Here is a 23874-nt window from a genome sequence, read left to right on the forward strand (position 1 = left end):
CTGTCACTGTATTATGGCCAATCAAGATCTGCCAAAATCTGCATTATTTTCTCAACCCTCCAATCTCTGCTTAGCCACTGTTGTTATCCGCAGTTGCTTCTGTACGTTATCAGTACCTGTCATATTCATGACTTGCTTTGGGACACAGAGGTCCTCAGAAGTTTCTGAAGGGTTTTGTAAGATTCAGTGTGGAAAAAGCGATGAAACTACACAGTGAACAGTTGAGAGGTTCTCAGCTGACCTCAGAACAGCTGTGGTTCGGCCCTAGACTTAATTGCCCTCTCTGTTCATCTCCACGAGACACTACACAGTCCTAAGTACCAGAATAATTTCGTGAGAATTCAGGTATGCAGCACACATGTTATAAGTTAACATATAACATCACCATGGTAAAATATAAGATCAGATTTTATGAGCATAATTTACATATTCATTATTCACAACTCACAACATTCCTAACTAAATCAGCATGCTTTAGTCTAGTTCCAGCAGCTGTTCAGTTTAGGCTACAGGCTCTGTAGTTAGCTAGATTAGTGATTAGATGAGAAATTAAAGCTGTATTATGTGTTACCTGCACATAGCGTACAACAACTGGCATGAGAACGTTCACTGTTAACCAGCATATTGATAGTATGGTATCATGTAGCTAACATTATTAAACCAACAGGTATATTAGGCTGTATTTTGTTTTATTAACTGTATGAATAGCTGCCTTTCCTATTAGCTGGGGTTTGGTACAGACAGCCTTTTATAGCGTATGGTTAATGTGTGCTTTTTCAGTAGTCAGTGAAGACAGAGATGCAAAAGAGAGAAGTAGAGATAGACAGAGAGAGAGAGAGAGAGAGAGAGAGAGAGAGAGAGATCAATTTGAAACTATCACTTGTTTCAGTGTAGGTTTCAATATGTATTTTCAGCTGAAACTAAACACATAAATAAATAATAAACATATAAATAATAAATAAAGTATTAATTCAATAAATCTAAAAGAAAGGGTGCAGGAAAGGGTGCATAACAGTTATGGATGGAAAAAAGGAGCAATGATTTTGTTATAAAAAAAACTAAAGGAGAAACTTACAGTTGGTGTAATACTCATATTTGGCAGTTAGTTTATTCACTATGAGATGTATGTCATTTTTCTGCAAAATGGACTTCAGAAAAATTCTGATTCTAGTTACGGCCCTGGATAAACCCCCTATTATAACTACATTTGGAAGTAGTGTAGATATGATAAGCATCATAAGTGACCACTGAGTGAATACTTCCAGGTCAGACAGACAATCTTTAAACAAGCAACTTTGTCAAAGGACGAATCGTACAAAGCAAGGATGGCACCAGGGAAGCAATAGCATCATTATGGAACTAGACAATATCAGACGCCCGTGTAGCCAAAATATGTGTGCGAACTGAAATGTCGTCTCTGAAGCTATCAGTAGACTTACCCAGGTGTCTGCTATTAAAATGCTAGTTTTGCTAAAAATTTCTAACAAGGCTAATAACGTATGGTAACTGATGGGTTTTTTGCCCTCATGTTTATCTGATAGTTTTTAGTCTCAGCAATATGGAGCATGCAGTTGTCTCTGCTGTAACGACCAAACAATCTTAAGCTACTTATGCATATCTTGTTCATGTAGACGGAGGACAACATAAATCTACAGACGTGTTCAGACAGGCAGCACAAGTACAGTTTTTTTGCCACATCTGATTTGAGCAAGACAGATTTTCTGTAGTCTGAATGGCTGAAAGCTACATTAAAGTCTTTTTCCTTTCAGATTCAAGCTGCATTTGTAGGTTTCAAATCTGATTCAAATTTGGATTTATGAACATGTGGCTCAGTGTTGCAGGCTGCACACCACTCTAGTCAACGTCCCCAAGCCCGCTTTGTTACCATGACAACCAGTGTGGCTAATGCAACTATGGTCTGACCATACAAATCAGATTAGGTCACTTGAAACTTGCAATGTGGACACGCAGACTTCGTTTATACCTGGTCACTTCATGCGTCTTGAGTATCAGGATTATATTTGGAGGCTAAGCGACATAAAAATTCAAGTGTAAACGCACCGAAGACACATTTAAAACAATTACAAATCCAATCGCTCAAACAACTTCAGGAGGTGGTCTGAGACACGTTTGAGCCACGTTATAGCAGCGTGAATGCAAAATGCATCCATCTCTCTGAGTGACATTCGACAACCAAAACCCTTTCCAGTACAACCGAAACTCCATTCAGTATGTCACTGGCACATGATCTATGTCTACGAGGAAGATAATCATAAAGGATTCACATGGTTGGAGACCAGACAAAAAGATGTGTAATAGCGATAGGGACAGACATTACTGTGCAAAAGAAATTGTAGACAACTCACAGGAACTGTGCAGCAATTGAATATATATCAAAATAGCTTTGGTTGCCGCGTAACAAGCGGATTTGCCTTTTCCGTCCTTGGTCTTGTTAAAGGGGTCTCCGTCTAAAAATCAGATTTAAGAAACAAATCCGATTGGCCCTGCAGTGTGAACAAAGCCTGAAATCTATGCAGAGGTCTCCTTGGGCTAAATTGGGGAAACACTGACTCTATGATGATCAAGAAACATCTAGGAGAGATAGCAAGAGATTTGCAAGAACCTGCGGTAAGTAGTAAGTAAACAAGGTGAAAACATCCCTGAAAACAGCAACATCAAGCTTAAGTTTTCAATCTGAAGATCACAAAAATGATAAGACAACATGATCCAAACTGCATCCATTGTTCTGGGCAGAGTTCAGTTTTCTCTTGTTTGATTTACATCTGTGATTATCAAGAAGCTCCGTGACGTTATGCTCATTTTAGCATGTCTAGGGTGAGACACTGTACATAGTGAACTGATCCCAGGGGTACACACACTTATTGTCCTCTGCCCTTTCACTGTCTCTGTAAGCAGACTCCATTTAATTGTTGCCCGTATCATGTAGGTAAATATCTATTCTTGGCCAGGTATGAATGGCAAATGTAGTGTGAGAGAAAAGAATTTTTGAGTAAAACCAAATAAGTAAATAGTAAGTTTCCTCTTACTTTTTATGCCAGTCTATAAACTGATTAAAGCGATCAAAGTTCTTGATGTTCTGTGAGCTCAACATGTCATTTTTATTATTACTTCTTTGTCCTATCAAGAACTCATAGGAAGACTCATATTTTTATCAGTGATAGTAAGTTTCTGATACAGCACTGCATTTCCACATCATGACCGCTATATTGTTTAACCGCTAGCGTGTAGAGAAGTATCAGTGTTTTTAGCCCACATCACCACTTTGGATACATGTGTGTATAGTAAATTTCACCTGATCGTTCAGGGCTTTTGGGCTAAACTTGATGCCACTCTAAAAGTAAAGGCCAAAGATTCTCTGTATACTGGGCTAAGCTCATCCAAATCAAACCTGGACCCTCTTTCCCAAAAGAATATTAGTGTTAATGGTTCCTTAAAGGAGTGCTACTTTTTCCACCTAATCTCTGCCCACTGTATTTGGATTGTGATATTGATTACCGTGGACAATCATTATGCTGCACTTCTCTGTACTTATAAAAGAACAGTGGCTCAAAACACGCTTGTAATAAAAGCAACTGCATCCACCTAAATGAGTGGCACAGCCATCTAAACATTGTCGTTATTGTCACCCACCCAGAGAGAGCTATCCCTGGCCATCTCTTCATGGATGGACAGCATGTACCTACCTCTCCAACCACTACTCAGTGCAGTGCTAGCCAATATTAGCTGATATAACAGAATTTACAGTTATTGTTCTCATTCAAGCACATTGAGTGACGTTGCATTAATGATGGTTCTAACTGGCTGACTTCATGTGCTACAAAGAAGGCCTATAGTGGCCTTTACCCTCCTCGCTTTGGTAGCATTGCGTGATGGGAGACCTAATTAACAGGTCGAGTTGGACATGAACAAATTAGGATAAAAACAAATTAAAAACAATTAGTAGTTGCTAAATTTTGTGAATGCATTTTGGCAATATGCAACTGTAAAATTCTACCAACACAGAATGAGGCAGACACCAGAAGACACAAGTCTTACTAAGGCTGTTCTTATGAAACCTTATTGAACTTTAAAGACTAGAGCAACACAGTGAAAAAGAAGGAATCTGTGAAACTTTCATCCACACCACTATGCTGGTAGCATTTTACTATAAATTCTTCTTCTGGAAAACTAGCCCATCTCTGAAAGATCAAATTATGCAGATGTGCTCATATGAGGGCCCATTGTAGAGGTTTCATATGTAGGCGTGTCAGGGCATTTCTCTACAGGCAAATACTTTGGTCAACCAGAGATGGATCTAAGTATATCAAATAAGTGTTAGATAAGTGAATGTAATATCTTGCATGTTATATATGTAAAGTAAATGGCACATTTCTAACAATGAACTCAAGCCACACCCACAGTTTCTCTTCCTCTGTCCTTTTTTTCTGATTTCTCCTCTTCTGCATAGCCGTTTGTCTCTGAGCTATATGATGTATTGCTGTTTTCTTTTGTTACTTGTCAGGGTTAATGTCATACATCTTCCTTGTCAGGTGTCAAGTGGCATCTCTGTGCGTTTCAGGCAATGAAACACTGATTTTAAACCCGCTTCTCTCCAGGCCTAAAGCAAATTACAGAAATATTAAATCATCAGTAGTTTTTAAAAGTATAATGTTACTTGTTCACAAATGAAAACTGCATTAATCCTTTTACCAATTATGCAAACTATTTATGAAATTCACCCTAAGCAGCATGTCGTTTAGTGATGTTCATGTCAGTAGTACAACATGACCTTAATTTCTTTTAACAGCAAATATACAGTATATCAGATGATGGAGAAGAATGCAGTTTGAGCTGTTGTGCTCTTCTCAACATATCCGATTAGGGAGAAGTTTGCAAACTGAGCTGCTAGCCTCATGTTGGTTAGTTTAACCTTTGCTTTTTTGAACTTCTTATCCCAAATGAAGGTATTTATGGGTGTAAACTACAGGCAGTATTAGCATGTTGTCAGAAAAACAGTGAAAATGTCTACTACACGTCCTTACTACAACAGAGTGTTGCAGTAAAAACTTATTTACTATTTTTGATTATAAATGTCAAATAGCATGGCCAGCTTTAAACATAAATATGAACTTTTTAAAAATTAATTAATTAATATAATTTGAAATATATCCATTACAAGCTGTATGGTAAGAACATTAAAAAAAGAAGAATATTAAAAGGGGATGTTTATTTTGCTTTTTCTGTAAATTCACAGACACTGAGATTAGGATTGCCTCACTTTTGGCTATGTGCTCTTTGGCTAACTTAAGTTTGTTTGGCTTTATTTTAGGCCATTTTATCAGTTTTAGGGTATGAACATATAAATGTGGGACAGACATCTTAATAGGAAAAAACTTAAAGTGTTAAGATGCAAATGAACTATTTTCTATTTGTTATAATAATCTACTGCCATGATCTAAAAGTGCCCTTAGTAGCAGAAACATCCTTATATGGAATTACTTTTCCTCATGTGTTCTAAACTACAAATCTAAACAAATAAAGGTAAAGATGAGCGTTCATTAAGAAGATTAAGTTTATTCCAACATTTTTGCATTTTTGGGACAATTTATTGACAAACAAAAACAGGGACATTATTTGTCCATTCAGTCAAACAATGAACTTACAAATATTTAATATGAATGGTAAAATAACCACCATCACACTGTATTTTCATGCAATAAATGCTTTATTTAAAGTCATATGTATTTGGCAATGAGACACCAGCATACATAAACCTTAAACAATCTTATCTAGCATATCATCAAAAGGACATATGTGTCCTGAGGTTACTTTTGGTACCGACATTTGTGCTGTCTACTTTTCCAGCAGCCAGGCTTTCTGCCTTACAGCCAAGACACAGTGATGCTCCTTTGAAGGCTTCCTACTTCGGGGGAATTCCTACAGTATTTTCTTTCAAATCTGCCATGTAAATGAACAGGAATTAAGTACATTGCTGGCAATTCAGTGTATGTATTTCATGTCACTATACCGTTTTTGACATATAATCTTGGTTTGCACTTGAGTCATAAGAAAAGTAAACGTAGGTAAACAACCGTTGTATAGAGGATTACAACAAAACTTAACACCCAAAACGGAAAAAAATCAATGGCTTTTTAATGTCTTAGTCAAAGGTCCTCAGTTCATGAACTCTTAGAAGAGTTTGACATAAAATCTAAAGTTCACCTTGATATTTTGTAAAAATGCCTTATAGCCAACAGTTACAAGAATACAATTATCTAAAAAGAAATTATGCTGTTGTGTCAGGCTAACATAAACAAGGTAAATGGAAGATTGAGTATTTATTGTCTCTGTTAAACTACTCCTTCAGTCTCTGGTATACAGTGTGAATGTAAGCTAGTCATGATATCAGAAGAGTTTTTCACAATATTTTTTTTTCACATCTTTTCACATATTCTTGATCTTTTGAATGGTTGTCTCCTGCATTTTCTTTCTGGTCCTAAAAACACAAAACCAAGATTAGATCAGCAAAATAAAAAGATGCAATGTTATAAAAATACGCTTTAAATGTGTCCTCAATTCGTCACATATAACTCAATAAAACTGAAGCACTTAAAATCGTACCTTATAACATTTAGTGATGTAAAACAGACAGTATATAGAATTAACTGAGAAAAACTTTTGCATGAAACCAAACTTCCTCTTTCACTGAGCCTTCTATGATGTTTCCAAACAAGAGGTTTGTCAGTACTTTTTTTAAGTCAATTTGATAGTGATAGTTGACAACTAATAACGACACAGGTTTTGGTGCGCTAAACAGCAGAACAGCTTAACAGAACACCTGATCAGAAAATATATTAAAGGCATCTTTAGGTATAACTGATTCAATTTATTTTATGAATTTAGGAATATTAATATTCAAACTCCAACACTTGGGAGCACCTGTGTGCATGTGTAATTACGTAAATTCAAAGCACCATTTCTTTCTGTGTATACATGACTTTTTTATCTTTAACTTTTTTGGTTTAAATTACAGTCAGTCATTAGTAATTACTGGTAATCATGTAGACATGTGACCAGGCTTGAAACTAAAGAAACTAAGAAGAAACTTTCACAAGCGTTTCAGAATGTTTCTTTTATTTTTACTTGTGGAGTACTTTGGTATAAAATGAGTCCTACTCAGTAAAATATTCTATGAAGTGAGAGCTTCTTTGTAGTTATATGAATTCTGTTGTGTTGTGGTTTGATAACAGTTGCATATGTGAGCTTTCCATGTTGACATAGATACTCTTAAAACATAAAATCTTAAATTTAAAAATCGTCCGTCATGCGTTTATCTTGCTATGTCCACATGTGAGAAGTTTCTTTACAGAATGTCCAAAAGCTACCTAGGTGATACCCAAGACCCTTCACAAGCCCTGAAAAAGGACTCCAGGTTATTGTTACGGGTAACCTATAAACATTCTCATCTGCTTATAATGATATTCGATAAGGTTTATGTTTATCGGCCGCACAAAAGGACATTACAGACACTTACGTATGTGCAGTAACTGTGTCCTAGGAGGTTTTAGGACAGCACATTCACACTATGAAACATGGATTAACTGTTTCCTGGCATGCTTCAATGGCTATTCAGTCCTTTTGTCAGTTCCTAAAATAGAAGTGTCATTCCTGTAGAATAATCTCCCTATTTTTTGAAAAGTGGACTATAAAACATTTCTGCTATACTTTAAACAAAGTACTTGAAATTAGCTCACTGTAGTTTATGGCCACTTTGCATGTATTTCATGGAGCACATGCGAAAGCGATTGGAGTGATGATTTGAAGACACATTGTTTCACAATGGATACACTCTTAATTCCACAGAAAGACCCTTACAATGGCAGCTTCTACTCCACACTCCTCTTTCCTCGATAGAAGACTGGGGAAAGATGTAATAAACAATTATTAAAAATACTAGAAAAGCATCATTGAGCATTCACAGTTAATAGTACTTCTAAAAATGTCAGTCTCTGTTGATTTCCTACAGTGTGTTTCTGACAATTGTTCTTAATTAATCAGAAATGTTTCCGTATCCCATGAGGAATACATACCAATTCCAATGTTGTTGCCAGAGCAGGACACTGTGAAAAGAAAGAGTTCCAGATCAGTTCCTAAGCGTACAAGTACTCTATAACATCATCATATGCATCATGTGTGAATCCCCCACATTACAATGGTCACATTATCTTTAAAAAAGATGTTCAAGACACAGCAATGAAAAGTAATGGATTACACATATAGTATGTGGGTTTTTTAGGACTTTAAGATTTAGTAGTATAAAAACATGACATTCAAGAATAAACCTGAGTAATATCTCAGCTAAACACTTTTACTTCCACTCAGACTGATTCTTAATGTAAAAACTATCCTTCTTCTTGACTGTAGTTGTGTCTATACTCTCCCCTTTCACTGAATGATGTTCTGAAGAGTAATGTAACAGGGCCACATGCTTTACATTTGAAATGATTAACAAGTACTGTTGTAGAAAAGACTTCAGTAAGTAGAGCAGGGGGGGGCTGCTTGCTGCTTTCGTTCTGCCTTACAGGTTGTTATGTAACTGTTTTGCAACACAACAGTGACTTAATATTTTGGTAAGAGGACACGAAAAAAAAATCCACTGGCAAAGTAGAATGAAAAAAACATTTTTTGCATGATTTCTGTGTTGTTTTGTCTGTCAAAGCAAAGCAAACAGTAAAACAAAATCTCACCTGAGTACAGCCTCCTAGGGCAGAATGAGACTTTGGACCCTTGACTTGTTAGAGGGGCGACCACAGCAGTGTACACTTGCCCACATACTATCTGCGGGATGTCGCACGAGTTGGACCCCAGCGCTGAGCTACACGTATAGTTGGCACTAGTGCCGAAAAGGTCGGCCGAGTAGCCATAGAGACTGTCCGACCCACGCCAGTAGACACGCAGGGTGTTATTGGCCATCCCATACAGCCTCACGCCAGATGGACAACATGAACCTGAGGCAGAAAACAAAGACAAAGATAACAGAGATGAGGCTGTTAACTCTTCTAGGTCTACCATGGTGTACAAGTCTGGTAAAACCTCTTTGTACATTTTGTGTTATTATTTCTCACTCAATGAAACAAGCAGAGAAATATATATAGTTATATCAAAAGGCTTCAGCACCCCTGGTCAAATGACATGTTTTGTTGAAAATAAGTGAAAATAAGTTAACACACCCTCTACAGAGAACACAATGAATTTAAAATATTAGAAAAAAATCCAATAAAAGGTGGCCTTCACAAAAGTTATGGCATATTTTATGTTTTTTACGATATGTTAACTCAGCAGATACACACAAACTGTGCAATAAAAGATGCCATATTTAAGTGTTTTCCTTGTAGATGATGTTATAAGCTGAACTGGCAAATTTGAATACAATGATTGGAGTAAAACGTAAAATTTATTCAAATCTAAACCCAAAAACTCTTTTTTTTATAAAGAGAATTAATAAAAAAAAAGGAAAATAAGAGTAGCCCTATCCACAGTGCTACAATATTAATTATTTAACAAGGTGAGATTCTGTTGTTTATTGGACTGGATTGGCCAATATTATCACTTGCTGGAATTTTTAGCTTGGCATTAGCCACAAAATCTATTATTCATGCAGTTTGCACAGCTTTAGTGAATTGTGTGTAAGCTTCCATTATGTTAGCTACATCAGCCTTGTAGCCCCAGTGCAAAACTAAAGAAAACTAGGAAAGAAATCTTGAAATACCAAACATCTCGGCTGATTGGCAATATTTGGACTACAGGGAAAAATGTGTAAATTCGATTTTTGGTCAAACCATAGCTTTAAGTGAAGGCATCTCAACTCAATAGTTTTTCTTGTGCCATTCAAAGCACAATTAATTAGATTAGGGCTGCAGATTTGGTTCAAGTGGGGAAGTGTGGAGTACATTATCATCTCTGGTATCTCCTTGGTATGAGTGTGAAAGTGCCTGAGTGAGAGACACGGCAGAGAAAAGGGTGTAACTCACTGGAAGCGAAGCCGTGATAGTTGCACTGGGATTTATGTCCGGTCATGCTTATGGCTTCCATTGATACGCTGTAGTTGGTGCCACATGTGATACACCCCATCAGGCAGTGTGTGTCCATGGTGTGGCACTTGGCATGACCTCGTGGTGATGTCAGCGAGGTAATGTAAGACTGGGCCCCTGTGGCGGGTGACCACACCACACTGGTCATGGACTGCGTCACTTGCTCCACGGTGAGATTCTCGGGACAGCAGGGTCCTAAAGAGAGCAGGGTTATTGCAGTCATACACACATATACAGCACACTTACTTTATACTTTGCTATGTTTGAAAGCACATACACACAAAATGTTTCCAGCAGCACCATGCTTTAAGTATATAGTACCAATTTTGACACTCTAGTTTGTAATTTTTTTTACAATTTGCTTATGTTCTGCAGTGCTTCTCATAGGGACTTTACTCAGTAACCTTCTAGGGCAGACTTGAATTACAATGAACAGTAGGCCTGTCCTGCTAACAGAATTCTCTTATTCAGGCACTCATGTTGAAAATAACTGCAGTAAATGATAAAATCAGGACTTACTTTAACAAATCATTTACATATATATTCTTCCAGTAATTATGTGATGGTCCCTAACACTGAAGCAGACACAGAAGCTAACAAAATGATAGCATATTTAAGTTTAAGCTTAATCTTTGTGAAAAAATAAAAACATAATCTTTAATTTGGCCACAAAATTGTAATTAATCTAGTAAGAAAGAATGGAACATCATAGGCAGTTTACCATCCAAGACCATTTTGTCTGTGGCTGCTTAGCCTGATGCATTTTGCCTTAAGTTATTTCATCTGATATCCAGTTGTATGAGAGTAGAGACATGACAGTGTTGTTCCTGAGACTCAAAGCTGTTTGCCTAATGTCTGAAACATGACTCTGCGATCTGAGGTTCTCAAAAAACATACACCATAACATTGGTGACTTTTTTGTACAGGCTTGAAACCTGCCTGCTGCAACAGCCTACGGTGCCTATTTAATAAGTGCCAGTGTTACTGAATCCTCTCCTATCTCAAACCAGTTCCTCCCAGGTCCTCTTCCAGTATGCCTACAGAACTAACATATTAGTCCATGGGCACTCCATTTTATAACGTCTGGCACAATATCCAGCAGTCCAGGATTGTTTGCTATTGTCCAGCTCAAACACATCCGATGCGTTAGATATGTTAATTACCAGGTTTTGTTTCTATGTGCCGGTACTGTGCTGCAGAATGTCAGGACAAGACATCTCAGATCTACTGATGTACAGATGCACCACAAGACTCTGTGCTCCTTAAGAACTGCACCTCCAGTGATTCCTTGAGCCAATATTCTCAAATTTGCAGATACAAGCCCTAATAGGTCTAATCATGATGAAATGTTGAGAGCATACGAAAGAGAGGTGGATCATTTCTCCCCTTGGTGCAAAAACAATTTGGAACTCAACAGCACAGAAAGTAATGTACAGACGTTGCCCCTGGAAAAAATGACTGCACTGTTAATGTAGCGTAGTAACTTAACTTCTGCCTTTTCCAAACCCTCAGCTGGGATACTAATACTGTGGCTATTATAAAGTACGTACAAATATTTTGTACTTTCAGTTTTTGAGGCTCCGTTAATGCCCAATCCCAGTCTAAGAACTTCAGCGTTTTCTGAAAGTCATTTGCTGAAACCTCTACAACCTCTACAACTACATTTACATTTATGGCATTCTGGCAGACGCTCTTGCGCAGAGCGACTTACAATTTGATCATTTTTACACAGGTAGGCAAAAGTAGTGTTAGGAGTCTTTCCCAAGGACTCTTATTGGTATAGTAGGGTGCTTACCCAGGTGGGGAATTGAACCCCAGTCTACAGCCTAGAAAAGGTGTTACCCACTACATCATACTAACCACAACTAGCCATCAACAATCTATAAAAATCCAGAATATTGCAATGAATGCAGTTTGACTAGGAAAGATGCACTGTACCATGTTTACACACCTGCAATTCTGTGTACATATTACCCATATACTGCATCTATGAAAAATTTGGAAATGGTCTTATTTCTGTATTGTATTGCATTGTATATTGTACAAGTGTTTATTTGTTTATGCACCTTGTTGTATTGTGTTTAAATTGATTCATTTGACTTTACAGTGTTTTGGTCAACTTATGTTGTAAACATGTTTTAAAGATAAAGTTGACTTGATTTTTAACTCTTGGACCTTGAGTTGATTAGCAATTAAAGATCTGCAATGTAATCTACAATGTAATCTTTCTCTAATGTACCTGTAATTTACCTCTACCTGTAGTCTATCCTTTCACAAATGCTTGTTTACGTGGTATTTCATCGGTAGTTAATCAAGGAGGGGTGAAGTGTGAATGCGAGCATGAGTCAAAATCCTGGGATGATCAACACGGCAATTGACCAGGATGAGACTAGTACAACCTAGTACAACAAGCAAACTAATGGGAGGCCTCATTTGTGAGCAGAAGCCAATATATATCGCTGGGAAACATTCATCCACTTTCCTCCGTGTTTTTTGTTTGTTTGTTTTCTTCAACTCCATTGCCAGCACTTTAACCCGTGTTGTAGCTCCTTTTTTAAATGTATGCTGGGAACTGCAGGAAGTACATATTCAATTTTTATTCAAATCTAAAACAATAAAACTAACAACTACATTTTAATGCAGGATATTGTTTCTGTGGGACGTGGGACAAAACTTTGGGGAAACTGTTGAAATGAAAGCTGTTGGCCATTTGTGCTGAGTGTATCATGTCCTGTGTAACAAAGAAGAATGTGTGCATCCTGGTAAATGCTGTTTGAAGTCTGCAATGATGCAAAGCCATTTACAGTAAACATTTGTCGATGATGTCCTGGTTTTGAGTGTGAAAACACAATACTACCAGTAATCTACCAGTTACCTATACTTTCAATCTACCCGTGTTCTACTATATTCAGCCTGTAATCTACACTGTAATTTATCAGTAATCCACTGCAATCTACCAACAATATACAATGTGGTCTATCAGCAATCTATGTATGAACTACCAATAATCTACATGCAATCTACCAGTAACCTACCTGCAAACTATTAATAAACTGCAATCTACCTATAATCTGCATGTTTTACTTCTCTTCTGTTTCTAGTTCCTTAGTGTTGTGTTCCTGGTACCCGTTTCCAAGGCCACGCTGTAGCTGGGCAGGCTCTGGCCTATAGAGGTGGCAGCGTATGCCGTGACTTCATAAGTGGCTCCACAGGGAAGGTTGGTAATATCACAAGAAGTGCCACTGGACATGCAGGAGAGGGTGCTGCCACTGCCCACAGCTTTCACAGTGTAGTTGGCTTGTCTGTTGGGAGCCCTCCACAACACTTGGACTGCTGAGGAGTTCACCTGAGTGAGGTTCAGGATTTCAGGAGTACACGGGGCTGAGAGAGACAGAGAGAGTGTAGTGAGAGTGTAGTGTAACAGGCACTTGTAGTGTGGATGCACATGGCATATCTAGCAACTCTAACGACCCACAACTTAGTTCCTCATGCTCATAAGTACATTACTTACATATTCATTTCACAGTAGTTACCTAATAATTCTTGGTAGTTGCTATATAATGAAAGACATTTCACTTTGTAAAATCAATTAACCCCCTTAATATATCAAACAGGTTTTATTCAGTAAATCTGACATGTCGCAATGATGCAATCAGATGCACTGAATTATACTGAATAAATAAATAAACACATAAAAAAATAAAATATGCTTTTCAATAACATCTCAAAGGCTTTTTAATCTGGATAAACTGTTCGTACTGTGCCCTTCTCACATGGTGCTGATGTAGCATGATGTTCGCCTTCACCTTTTTAATATTAAAACTATATTTCTGTACATAGAACATATTGAATATAACATGTTGAATATATAACATAAAAATACTTTTGGCCAAACAAATTAAATGTCATTCAAGCTGAACTAAACTGTCCTCTCCAGAATAGATTTTCTGTTTTATTTTCTGTCACATTCTTGTGCACCTCATTGTTAAACTGTCAACTGTCAAGTTGGTCACTCCAGTGAACCAGATTAAAAGCTGGACCACAATTTAGGATGTAAGGGTTTCTAATAAAATGGCCAGAAGTGTGACTATGACATGGGTTTTTAGGATCTGCACTAAGTTTGCACTAGTCTTATGGGTAGAGTATGTGTATACAGTAGTGGACAAAAAGCCTTTGACGCCTAGGCAAATTATTTGACACCAGTCACCTCAGCGATAAATGTTTTTGCCAGTAAAAACACCATATCATATTAGAATAAATACAAATAAACATAAATGAAGTAAAGAGTAACAACAATTTCTTTCTTTAAAAAGTACCAAATATCTTAAGAGTGCCCCTGCCCATCGCAGTGATGTATTAAATTTCATTATCAGCACATCTGATTTAATGTAAATAAGTACTGCCAGTTGCCTAAGGCTTTTGCACAGTTCTGTACAGGCATATGTGTGTAGGTGACCTCCTTCTTATGTGTACGCTTCAGCTGCTTGTCATGTATGAATGTGTGTTTGCGTGTGAGTGTGTGTAGCGTACCTGTCTCCTGTGTGTGTGCTGTGCAGGTGTTGTTACAGCCGCTTATTTCGCTGCAGGGTCGGATGACCACACTATACAGGCTGTTGCAGGTAAGGTCAGACAGGGCACACAGGGGCACCGTGTCACTGCAGTGGATTGAATCTGACCCGTCTGCTGCCACCGTCTCGTACAGCTCCGCGCCACGCACTGTGGACCAGCTGATCTCCAGAGTCTCCGTAGAAATAAGAGAGACAGAAACATTCTCTGGACAACAGGGGACTGGACAAAGAGGGAAGGGGGAATGTCACACAGGGAGATACAGACAGAGAGAAGGGGAAGGGAAAGAAACATGAGCACTGTTGTCGAAGTTAATGAGAAAGTCCCTGTACTATATTGTATAGTATATAATAGCTCTAAAATAAAATGGTATAGGCGAGTATGTGTGTGTGTGTGTAAAGCTTTGCTACCTAACTGTGTGTGAGTCAGTGATGTAGCTAGAATTTCATTTTGGGGGGATGTTTGGGTTGGGGTGGGGCTGGTTACAAGTGTGGGGGGCCTAGTGAGGGTGACAACCAGCAACTAGCTTACTTCGTTGTAGCTAAATCACTAGAAAATTACCCACCCTTTACCGTAACTATATGAAACAATTGCTTCCCTTGTATTTAACTGTCTAATGTTAGTTCTTATAACAACTGACAACATAGCAGGTGGTGTATGTAAGTGGCCTACAAGAGCTGGCATATTTCAGCTAACCTGACCATCAAGAGAAAGCAGTCAAGTAGGCTAATGCTGTTTTTATGTGACAGCGTTGCAAAAAATCCAAGGAGAGCCCCTTTTTCGTAACTCTGTTTTATTTATTTAAGATGGGAACAGGCCAAAAGGACTCCTCTGTGTATGACAATGTTACATTATGTGATGTTTTCATTGGCATCAGAGAACTTTTTTTTTTTAAAGTAAGAAATCTGGGGGGCCTAGGCTGTCCTGCTTAAGCGCTAGGCCCCCTCAGGACCCCTGCAGCTACACTTGTGCTGTGGCTGTGAGTGTAATGCTGCGCCACACCAGTAACATAGTTGAGTGTGCATATCTGTGTCTTTTTGTATGTGTATATGTGTGTGTAAACCTGTGAAACACACCAGTAGTGTAGTTGAGTATGGGTCCTGGTGGGCTGGAGCCGGCTCCATTATAAGCAAATACAGTAGTTAGGTAGGTAAAGCTGCAGTGGCAGTTGTAGTAGCAGGTGGTGCTGGTGGTGTTACACTGCTCCTCCGCTCCATCATCTCTCTTCACATAGGCAATGTAGTAGTCCACCCATGGGACAGCGGCCCACGTCACTGAGCAATTCCCTACACCCACCTCGCCCACTTGCACGGAGTCTGGAGGGCACGGATCTGTCAGAAACGCACAAAATAAGGAGAAAAGTCAATCCCTTATTTCCCAAGGGCCTGTATGGGCGCCCACACTTCATAACTACATTTATTTATTTCCTAGTGCTTACTAAATAATTCATAGTAGTTACTGAATAATAAGTCTTAAGATTAATAACTGAATAATAAAGGACTTAATGTTTGTGTATGTGTCTTTGTGTAAAAGTCTGATACAAAATATTCCTATATTTGAATAACAAAGTACAGAGCCCCACTGGTGACATCCCTCCTTAATAAGAATAGTGAATGATCACAACTTACCGAGGTGTGGGAACAGGATTCTAATGCGTGGCCACTAGATAGGGGCAAATTAGCTAAGTCGCAGCCTTAAACTTAAACTTTGGTTGTAGGTATTTATTTACAGTAATTCATAGTTCAAAGAAAATCTACATAAAAACATTGAAACAGGAATCTGTATTGTTTTGTGAAAGTCCTGAAAGAGTTCTGTGTATACACGTAGTATATGCATGCAAGCAGGTGTGTGAGTCTGTGTGCGATAAAATATGTACAAGTGCATATAAGTGATTAAGTTTATCATGCACAGCTGTGTGAATATGTGTACACATTTAACATGAACGGATGAAATATACAGACGTGTAAATGTAATATTTACCAGTGAATATTTTTACTGTTTAATCTTTTACGCTACACTTAACTTCATTATTCATTGATTTTATTATTCACTAAATAAATGTATCTGCTAATCTGTAAGTTATGTAGTCATGAGAGTGAGGGCTCACAAACAAGCCCATGCAGTAGTAGAGGTTTATGTAAAAGTGTGTGAGTCAGCTAGTTTGTGTTTATGTGTGTTCGTGTAGCACGTGCAGGTAAGCAGGTCTTCTGGCTGGGAAGGGCTGCTTGGTCCGGCCTGGTTCTGAGCAGTGACAGTGACCAAGTGGTTCTCGCTGCAGTTGAGCGGGCTGATGATACAGAACGACTCTCCAGATGCCGTGCAGTTCTGACCAGTGGAGCTTGTAGCGTAGTAGAGGTCAGCCCCGCGTACAGCCTGCCAGTACACGGCCAGGCCTAGAGACCGGCTCGGGGTCAGTAATACCTGGACATCTGCCGGGACAGGGGGACCTGCAGAAACACAGTGTGTGTGAGATCCTTTATTTAGTCATTATAATCATGTGTTATGTTTACAAGACCAATCATAGATGGTTTGATGGTTCACATTTTAATACAACAAATAAGAAATCATATATTTGATTAATTTGATTGACATTTAAATTGTAATAAAGTAGAAGCCTCCTGGAAGTGGAGTAAAAGTAGAGAGAAGAACCTCCAGCCATTTTTGGATTTTATGGTCTGGAGTAGAACAAAGCTGAAACTAGATTATCCAAAACAGAAAACCAAATCCATGTTTGAATGGCGGAAAAGAAACTAGATTAATGTTTTGGAGTGGCCTTGTCAAGTCCTGGATTTGAACCCAACAGAGCTGTTCAAAACCCATGAATACCTCTGAATTAAAGTAGTTGTGTAAAAAAAAACAAGTATGCTCAAATTTCCTCCACAAATATGTGAAAAGCTGATATTAAATTACAGGAAATGACTGCAGTCATTGTTGCTAAATATCATGAAAGAAATTACTTTTTACTATTACGTTTTACATGGGTGATTCACATGTTGGATATCTTTCTTAAATAAATTAATTTAAGTAATTGTGTAAAAAATGTGTTTTATGTTTTATAAGATTCTTTATGTCACTTTGACACATGCCATGAAATAGAAAATTAGAAAGTATGTATGTATGTGTGTGTGTGTGTGTGTGTGTGTGTGTGTGTGTGTGTGTGTTGAGTGGTTCAGCACCCAGATAATATCTAGTCAACAAAGGTCCAGTGGTCAGAAACTGACCAATCATACATCAGGTAGAGGGCAGCTAAAACTTGTGGCTGACAAAAGAGGGGCTACATTCTGTAATTGTATGCATATATAGTGGAGCTACAAAGTGGATCTCATTATTGGCCAGTGAGTGAAAAAACACGGGAGGTGTCTCTAAAAAAAATTGATGGTGATGAATAAGTCTGTGTTTGCAACAAATTCTTACGTGTGATCTGGCAGACAGTGATGTCATCTCCAGGGATACCATCAGGGTCAAAGGCTGTGGCCTTGATGCAGTAGGTGACCCCTGACTCGAGGTTGGTGAAGGTCATGTTGGTCTGGGAGGTGTTGAGTTTGAGCCGGCTGCTGGACCCTTCCATGATGATAGTCAGCGAGTAAAGAACCGCATGGTCCACTGGGTTCCATGTGACAACGATGGTGTCGTTTGTGGGAGACATAGACTGCAGTGCTGGGGCTACTACCACTGGAAGAGAGAGAATGGGAGAACGAGTGAGAGAGTGAGTATTTGGACAAATCTCGAAAATCTCCAATTTTTTTCTCCTCTCATTATCTGCTTCTATCCAATGCTGCTCCCCAAGTCCCTCCATCAAGAGTATTGCCTGCCTCATGAACTAAAATGAAGAAGTGGAACACCTTTTGTGTTTTATTACAAATCACCATATCCAATTTCCGATTCCTGCTATTGTGCCATGAAGCACACAAAAAGATTTTAAACCCAATATGTTTAGTCCTACATACATTTCTCTTCTAAATGATACTGGATCCTCTGAATTATGGGGTTATTAAGAAGTGGAGGAGTCTACTGAGAAGACTGTTCAGCTCAACAAAACCCCCAAAAGAGCTTAATAACATTGAGATAACTAACTGGCTCATCACATTGATTTATCAGTTTACTCATGCTTTAGCAGGAACTTCAGTGTTTGTAAAGAAGTTGTTTGTTGAGTTTCTCTTTAGAGTCTGTCTAATGCCTGTGATCACTACCCACCATGCGCTAGTTTAAGAATAGTTAATAAATAAGCATTGATAATGTTTTTCATGCATATCTCCTAAAAATGTAAAAAGCAACTGAATTCTGAATAGGGCCTTTTCAAAAAAGTAAGACTACAGACTGAATACAGAATACATGAATGAATACATTCAGAATACAGTATATGCTCTAAACACATACTCTCAATAGTTGTTTTCCATTTTATCCCAACACTGCTTGTAACTCAACCGATTTGTTTCAGTCTTCTTGTAAAGTGCTTTGTACACATGGTTTAAAAATATGCTACTTTAGTATAACTTATTATTATTACTAATATATATACACCCGTCCTGCAGCATACATTTTCATATGGTCAGGATAGAGGGACAGAGTTTGGAGGATATATCTCATGGGAGATACAGAGGGTTAACAAAATATGGTGTTACGCATTAAACAGGACAAAAATCTTCCTGCTCACCTTACTCAGGTCTATTCCTTGGGGAGAGGTGGCAACCCAGTTCTCAGGGTTTTACCTTTTCACATCATATTGTGTGTCATATGCCTGGGCAGCTATAGTCACTACCAATAGCCGGTAGCCGATAGCACCTCTGGCGCCAAAGATACAATGGTGGGGAGGAATGATACTTTTCTATAGCCACAAGTATAAAATGCCACCTAATTGTTATGGAGACAATTCGGAAGCCTTAGTGGTTGGTTCCATTTGTTCATGACAATCTTAGGAATAGGGATTTAATTTTTTAATGTTACGTAAGTCTAAGAATGTGAAGCTGTATACAGAACGGTTTCCTTTCATGATCTCTCTCTTGTCTGTCATGGGCTAATAGCAAGTAAATAGCCATGGAACTGTTCAATGACTGTGTATTTATACTCATATTTGTCACACACATCACAAAACTTCTGTTACGTTCCCCTGTGTCTATGGGGAAGGCCTCCATGTGCAGCAACTCTGATGAAGACAACCTCAGATTAGCCTACCTATTAACTTGTTGCAAATACTACCACTGCGGAGCGTGAAAAAAAAGACGACATTAAGCCTAATGTGAACCTTACCATACATTCCATACCTAAGCCAAGTGTACCCTTTAACATCATTTAATGTAGGCAAAATACATGTTTGAAAAGACAGTCCTTAGTATTTGCATCAACTTAATACTTATACAATAATTATTACTTATCTAATTACAAATACTAGTTAGTAGTAGATGATATTATCCGGTTTTGTATAACACGCTAAATGAAAAACTTACTAAGATTAACCTCTTTAGCTGAATGGCTGAATCAGAGATTTTTCTTTTGCGTTTCAGTGAAAATTAAAACACATCAGCCTCTCATCTCATTCTGTGTAGTCACAGCACGTGAGGTCCTGTTTGTAGTAGAGGGAGACAAATATGAAGAAATATAGAAGGAACGGCTGGTTTCTTGGGGTTTTTTTGGGCACCAGCCCACTTGTTACACTTCTGTTTACTTTTGCAATGTCAACACCATGGTCTCAGGACCTGGACCTCCCAAGAAGCTTTATCTCCAGTGCTACTGATAGTGTGAATATCTGTAATATTTACCAAATTTCAGCAGTGTCTGACAGTTGTACACAGAAACATGCATGTATGGAATACATGTATGACATACACACACACGCATATAAATGAATATATACACACATATGTAAGCAACACACACCAAAACAATCAGTAATTTACACCTATGTACACCTATGTAGTGTGTGAAGGCCTATATAGAGGGTAGGAACAATGAGCAATGATCCCTCTTGAAAAACAACTAAAAATCTGAACATAGTATTTTATATATTGAAATGTTTTAGTGTCAAGAATATGAACTTAAGGTTGGCCCAAAAAGTGGGTCAAAACTCTGTGGTCAGTACTGCCAAGACCACTAATGCTTGGCTTCCACAGCCGCTGCCTGCAGTTGAATTGACAATTAAGTCACAATAAGTGGGTAACAGTCATTATTTCTGAGGGATCACAAAAAATATGTGTATTCCACATGTTAAAAGACTTTGATGAGGCCTACCTGTCTTAGCCTGGACTGGAATAGAGGGCTGGCTTCTGCCTCCGCTGTTAACAGACATGACGCTGAGGGTGTAGTCAGTGTAGGGGCTCAGGTTCAAGACAGTCCCAGGAGACGATGGCACTACAGTTTCTGAAAAGAATCCTCCATCGTTCTCAGCTCGTAAGATATAACTGGTAGCACCGAACACTGCACTGAATTCCACCGTTATGCTGTCGCTGTGCTTTGAGTATGCCTGGATGATGGATGGGACATCGGGAGCTGGAGCATCAAACAACATAAACACAATAGTTTGGCATTAGTGTGGGGATGAGATGATGCATCCTGATATAAGGGCAAATATGTAGTCTTATAAAAGTAATTTTAAGAGCAGCCTTATGGGATCCCACTTTCAACTTAGCTTGCTTTAGTTCTATATTTAATCATTATGTAACTATATGTGTGTTAATGTTAGGGTAGGATTAGCCTTTGTAGGTTATCAGGTCATTGTGTTAGGTATAATGGAACAATGTATTAGGTAATTAGGAATTACAGGTCAGTGGGTTAGGCATTAGGCACAGGGTGTCAAGTAATAAGGGGCAGTGTGTTAAGTCACATGGAATCTGTATGCTACAGGCCTTGAATGACAAAGCTATACTATTATTTGATTACCTGCAAGAAATCTCTTTAGTAATGCAATGTAATTCAATTTACACTAGTAAGCATCTGATGAAAGTGTAATTAAAAAGAGTTTCTGAACCCATAATACCTAAATATACCCCTGAATATACCTTATTCCATGTTTATAACCTATGTATATATTCACTTAATGTTTATATGATGAAAAACAATAAATAAATATAAGTAAAATAAAATGAAAGTGATCTTGAAAGGTCACCAGTAGTCTCCTCAGTTTCTGCGCTGCTGAGAACGTTAACAGCATTGTCCATGGCCTCAACTCGCATTCTGTACACTGTGTTTGGGGACAAGGAGTTAACAGAGCCCATGACAGTGCTGCCACTGAACTGTGCAAAAACAGGCAGATCAGGAGAGTTCTTCGGTGTGGCCGTGATCTTGTAGGAGCTTGCGCCTGAATGGCCACTCCAGCGCACTGTCATGCTTTTGGATGTGACCGTGAAGACAGACAGAGTCAGGTCTGAGGAGAGCAAGAGACATTGTTGAGCAACAAAGCATATAACAATTCATTTCATCGGTGCCATTCTAAGCTGTAAAAAGCATACTATACTGAAGTACTCTACTGTAAATCATGTGCTGTAAAAATCACTACACAAAGTAAATTTCTAAATTATAAAATTATAACCTATTTTTAATTATAATTATAAATTATAGCCTACCCTATAAAAATACATTGGAATTATGTGCTGGAAAATGTTCTGCACTGAAATTATATTCTTTAAAAAATCTATATGGAAATACCACACTGCAAAAAATCTACATCAAAATTATAAACTGTAAAAATACTAGTTTAAAAAATGAAATACAGTAACAAAAACATTTTTATTTTCTCATTTGTCAACTTAGGTTCCAATAACATACTAATCTGTGTTTTTGCTAACGTGTTACTTCAGCACACATCTAAAACAACCTAGCGTGTAGGCAACCATATATGGTTAAAACAAACAAGCAAACAAAAACTATTAAAATGTTAAAATATTTTGAATAGTGCAGCTTTGACATTATCAAACATTTGCTTACCATTTTGTGCAGCACAAATCTGCAAATAGAACACAAAATTGCAGCAATGAAATGCCAGAATGTGAAAAAAATATTATAAGTTAACTGTTGAATAATGTGGAGGGCTATTACTCTTACAATTACTCTGTCATATGGGGGCTCATTATGCTTTATCAGACCCTGGGGAAAATGACCTAGCTACATCTGAACATCACTCAGCACGGATTTGCATCTTTCCAGCCCGACTGCATTTTGTCCATTAGTTCACTAGGAAAGCATCGCAAAATCTCTCAAAAGAACCAATGTCTTCTGGAAAAAATCACCTATTTGCAAGATAGCAAGCTACAAAAGCAACATATCTCTACACGTTTTAGCTAAATAAACCAATTTCAACCTCAGTTTTACTAAATTAAAACTAAACCTCACACTGAGTAGCCCACTGCTGTCAACATTACAACACTGATTACTAATCATACATCATTCTCTGCTGTAAATTATCCAAAGATTGATCTTACCTTAGATATAGCAACTGCCAGTAAGACGATTTTTATTAATCGTAAATATTCAGGCTCCATGCCGCAGGTTTCCTTACGTTCTGCTGCCTTGGGGATGTGTTCTGATATCTTTTCGGGCTGACTGTAGGGCTTTAGTTCCTTCTTTTCCTTTTTTGCCCATCCAACAGGTACTTTATTGTTTGAACACTCAGCGCGTGCACCCTCCCTCAGGCAGTGAGAGAGCGGACCAATCAGCACCAGAAGACGCGACGCGTGCACTCATTTATACATGAAGAAAGGTGGAGACACGCTGGACATTATGTTTTAAAAAGGGGGGCTTTAGGAGATTTTGCTGGAGAGGTGGAATTTTGCATGTAACTCTTTATTTAAGAAATCCTTTTTTTATTCTGAATAGATTCTTAAACTGAAGAATGATGAAAACAATGACAACTGTATTGTTTAATGTTATCTGGAGGCTTTGGTAAGAACTGGGCTGTTCAGTTTTGCCTCAAATGAAGTAAAGGGTTTGGAGAGTCAGAACATTACACAGTGCTCAAATAATACTTCTTCCATTTAATGTCCTCTCCAGAATCCTGCTTTTAAGAGCTCTATCTGAAAGACTTGAACTTTGCTATCTTATTCAAAGTACAAAAAGTATAAACTAAAAGTAAACTTAGACATAATCACAATTGTCATCAGCATCATTAAAGTGTGACCTGACAATGTACTGACAAGGTAGATCTATGGAACTGTTACTGGTTCCATAACCCTGTATCCAAAAAAGTTGGGATGCTGTGCAAAATGTAAATAACAGAACGCAATGACTT

General features: G+C 38.1%; 1 protein-coding gene across 1 annotated transcript; it reads right to left on the minus strand.

The window, feature by feature from the left end:
• Positions 1 to 5638: 5638 nt before the first annotated feature.
• Positions 5639 to 23217, minus strand: fndc7a (fibronectin type III domain containing 7a). The gene is made up of 14 exons (XM_036556724.1): positions 23069 to 23217; positions 22575 to 22593; positions 21757 to 22014; positions 20883 to 21140; positions 18072 to 18329; positions 16850 to 17104; positions 15734 to 15988; positions 14622 to 14879; positions 13218 to 13472; positions 10032 to 10286; positions 8748 to 9008; positions 8091 to 8120; positions 7876 to 7918; positions 5639 to 6496 (listed from the first exon to the last, which is right to left on the minus strand). The coding sequence occupies exons 1-13, from the start codon at positions 23126 to 23128 to the stop codon at positions 7887 to 7889; spliced, it is 2454 nt and encodes an 817-aa protein (XP_036412617.1). The 5' UTR covers positions 23129 to 23217; the 3' UTR covers positions 5639 to 6496; positions 7876 to 7886.
• Positions 23218 to 23874: the final 657 nt, after the last annotated feature.

Source organism: Colossoma macropomum, unplaced genomic scaffold (genome assembly GCF_904425465.1).
Source record: "Colossoma macropomum unplaced genomic scaffold, Colossoma_macropomum, whole genome shotgun sequence".
Lineage (NCBI taxonomy): Eukaryota > Metazoa > Chordata > Actinopteri > Characiformes > Serrasalmidae > Colossoma > Colossoma macropomum.

What these genes read in the sequence shown, in the direction of transcription:
- fndc7a (XM_036556724.1), bottom strand. Translation starts at nt 23,128, where the DNA reads ATGGAGCCTGAATATTTACGATTAATAAAAATCGTCTTACTGGCAGTT. An exon ending in GCCAGAAGACCTGCTTACCT is followed by an intron (nt 15,989 to 16,849) that starts GCACGTGCTACA and finishes CGTTTCTGACAG; the next exon opens with ATCCGTGCCCTCCAGACTCC. An exon ending in CCCTAGGAGGCTGTACTCAG is followed by an intron (nt 8,121 to 8,747) that starts GTGAGATTTTGT and finishes TTCTTTTCACAG; the next exon opens with TGTCCTGCTCTGGCAACAAC.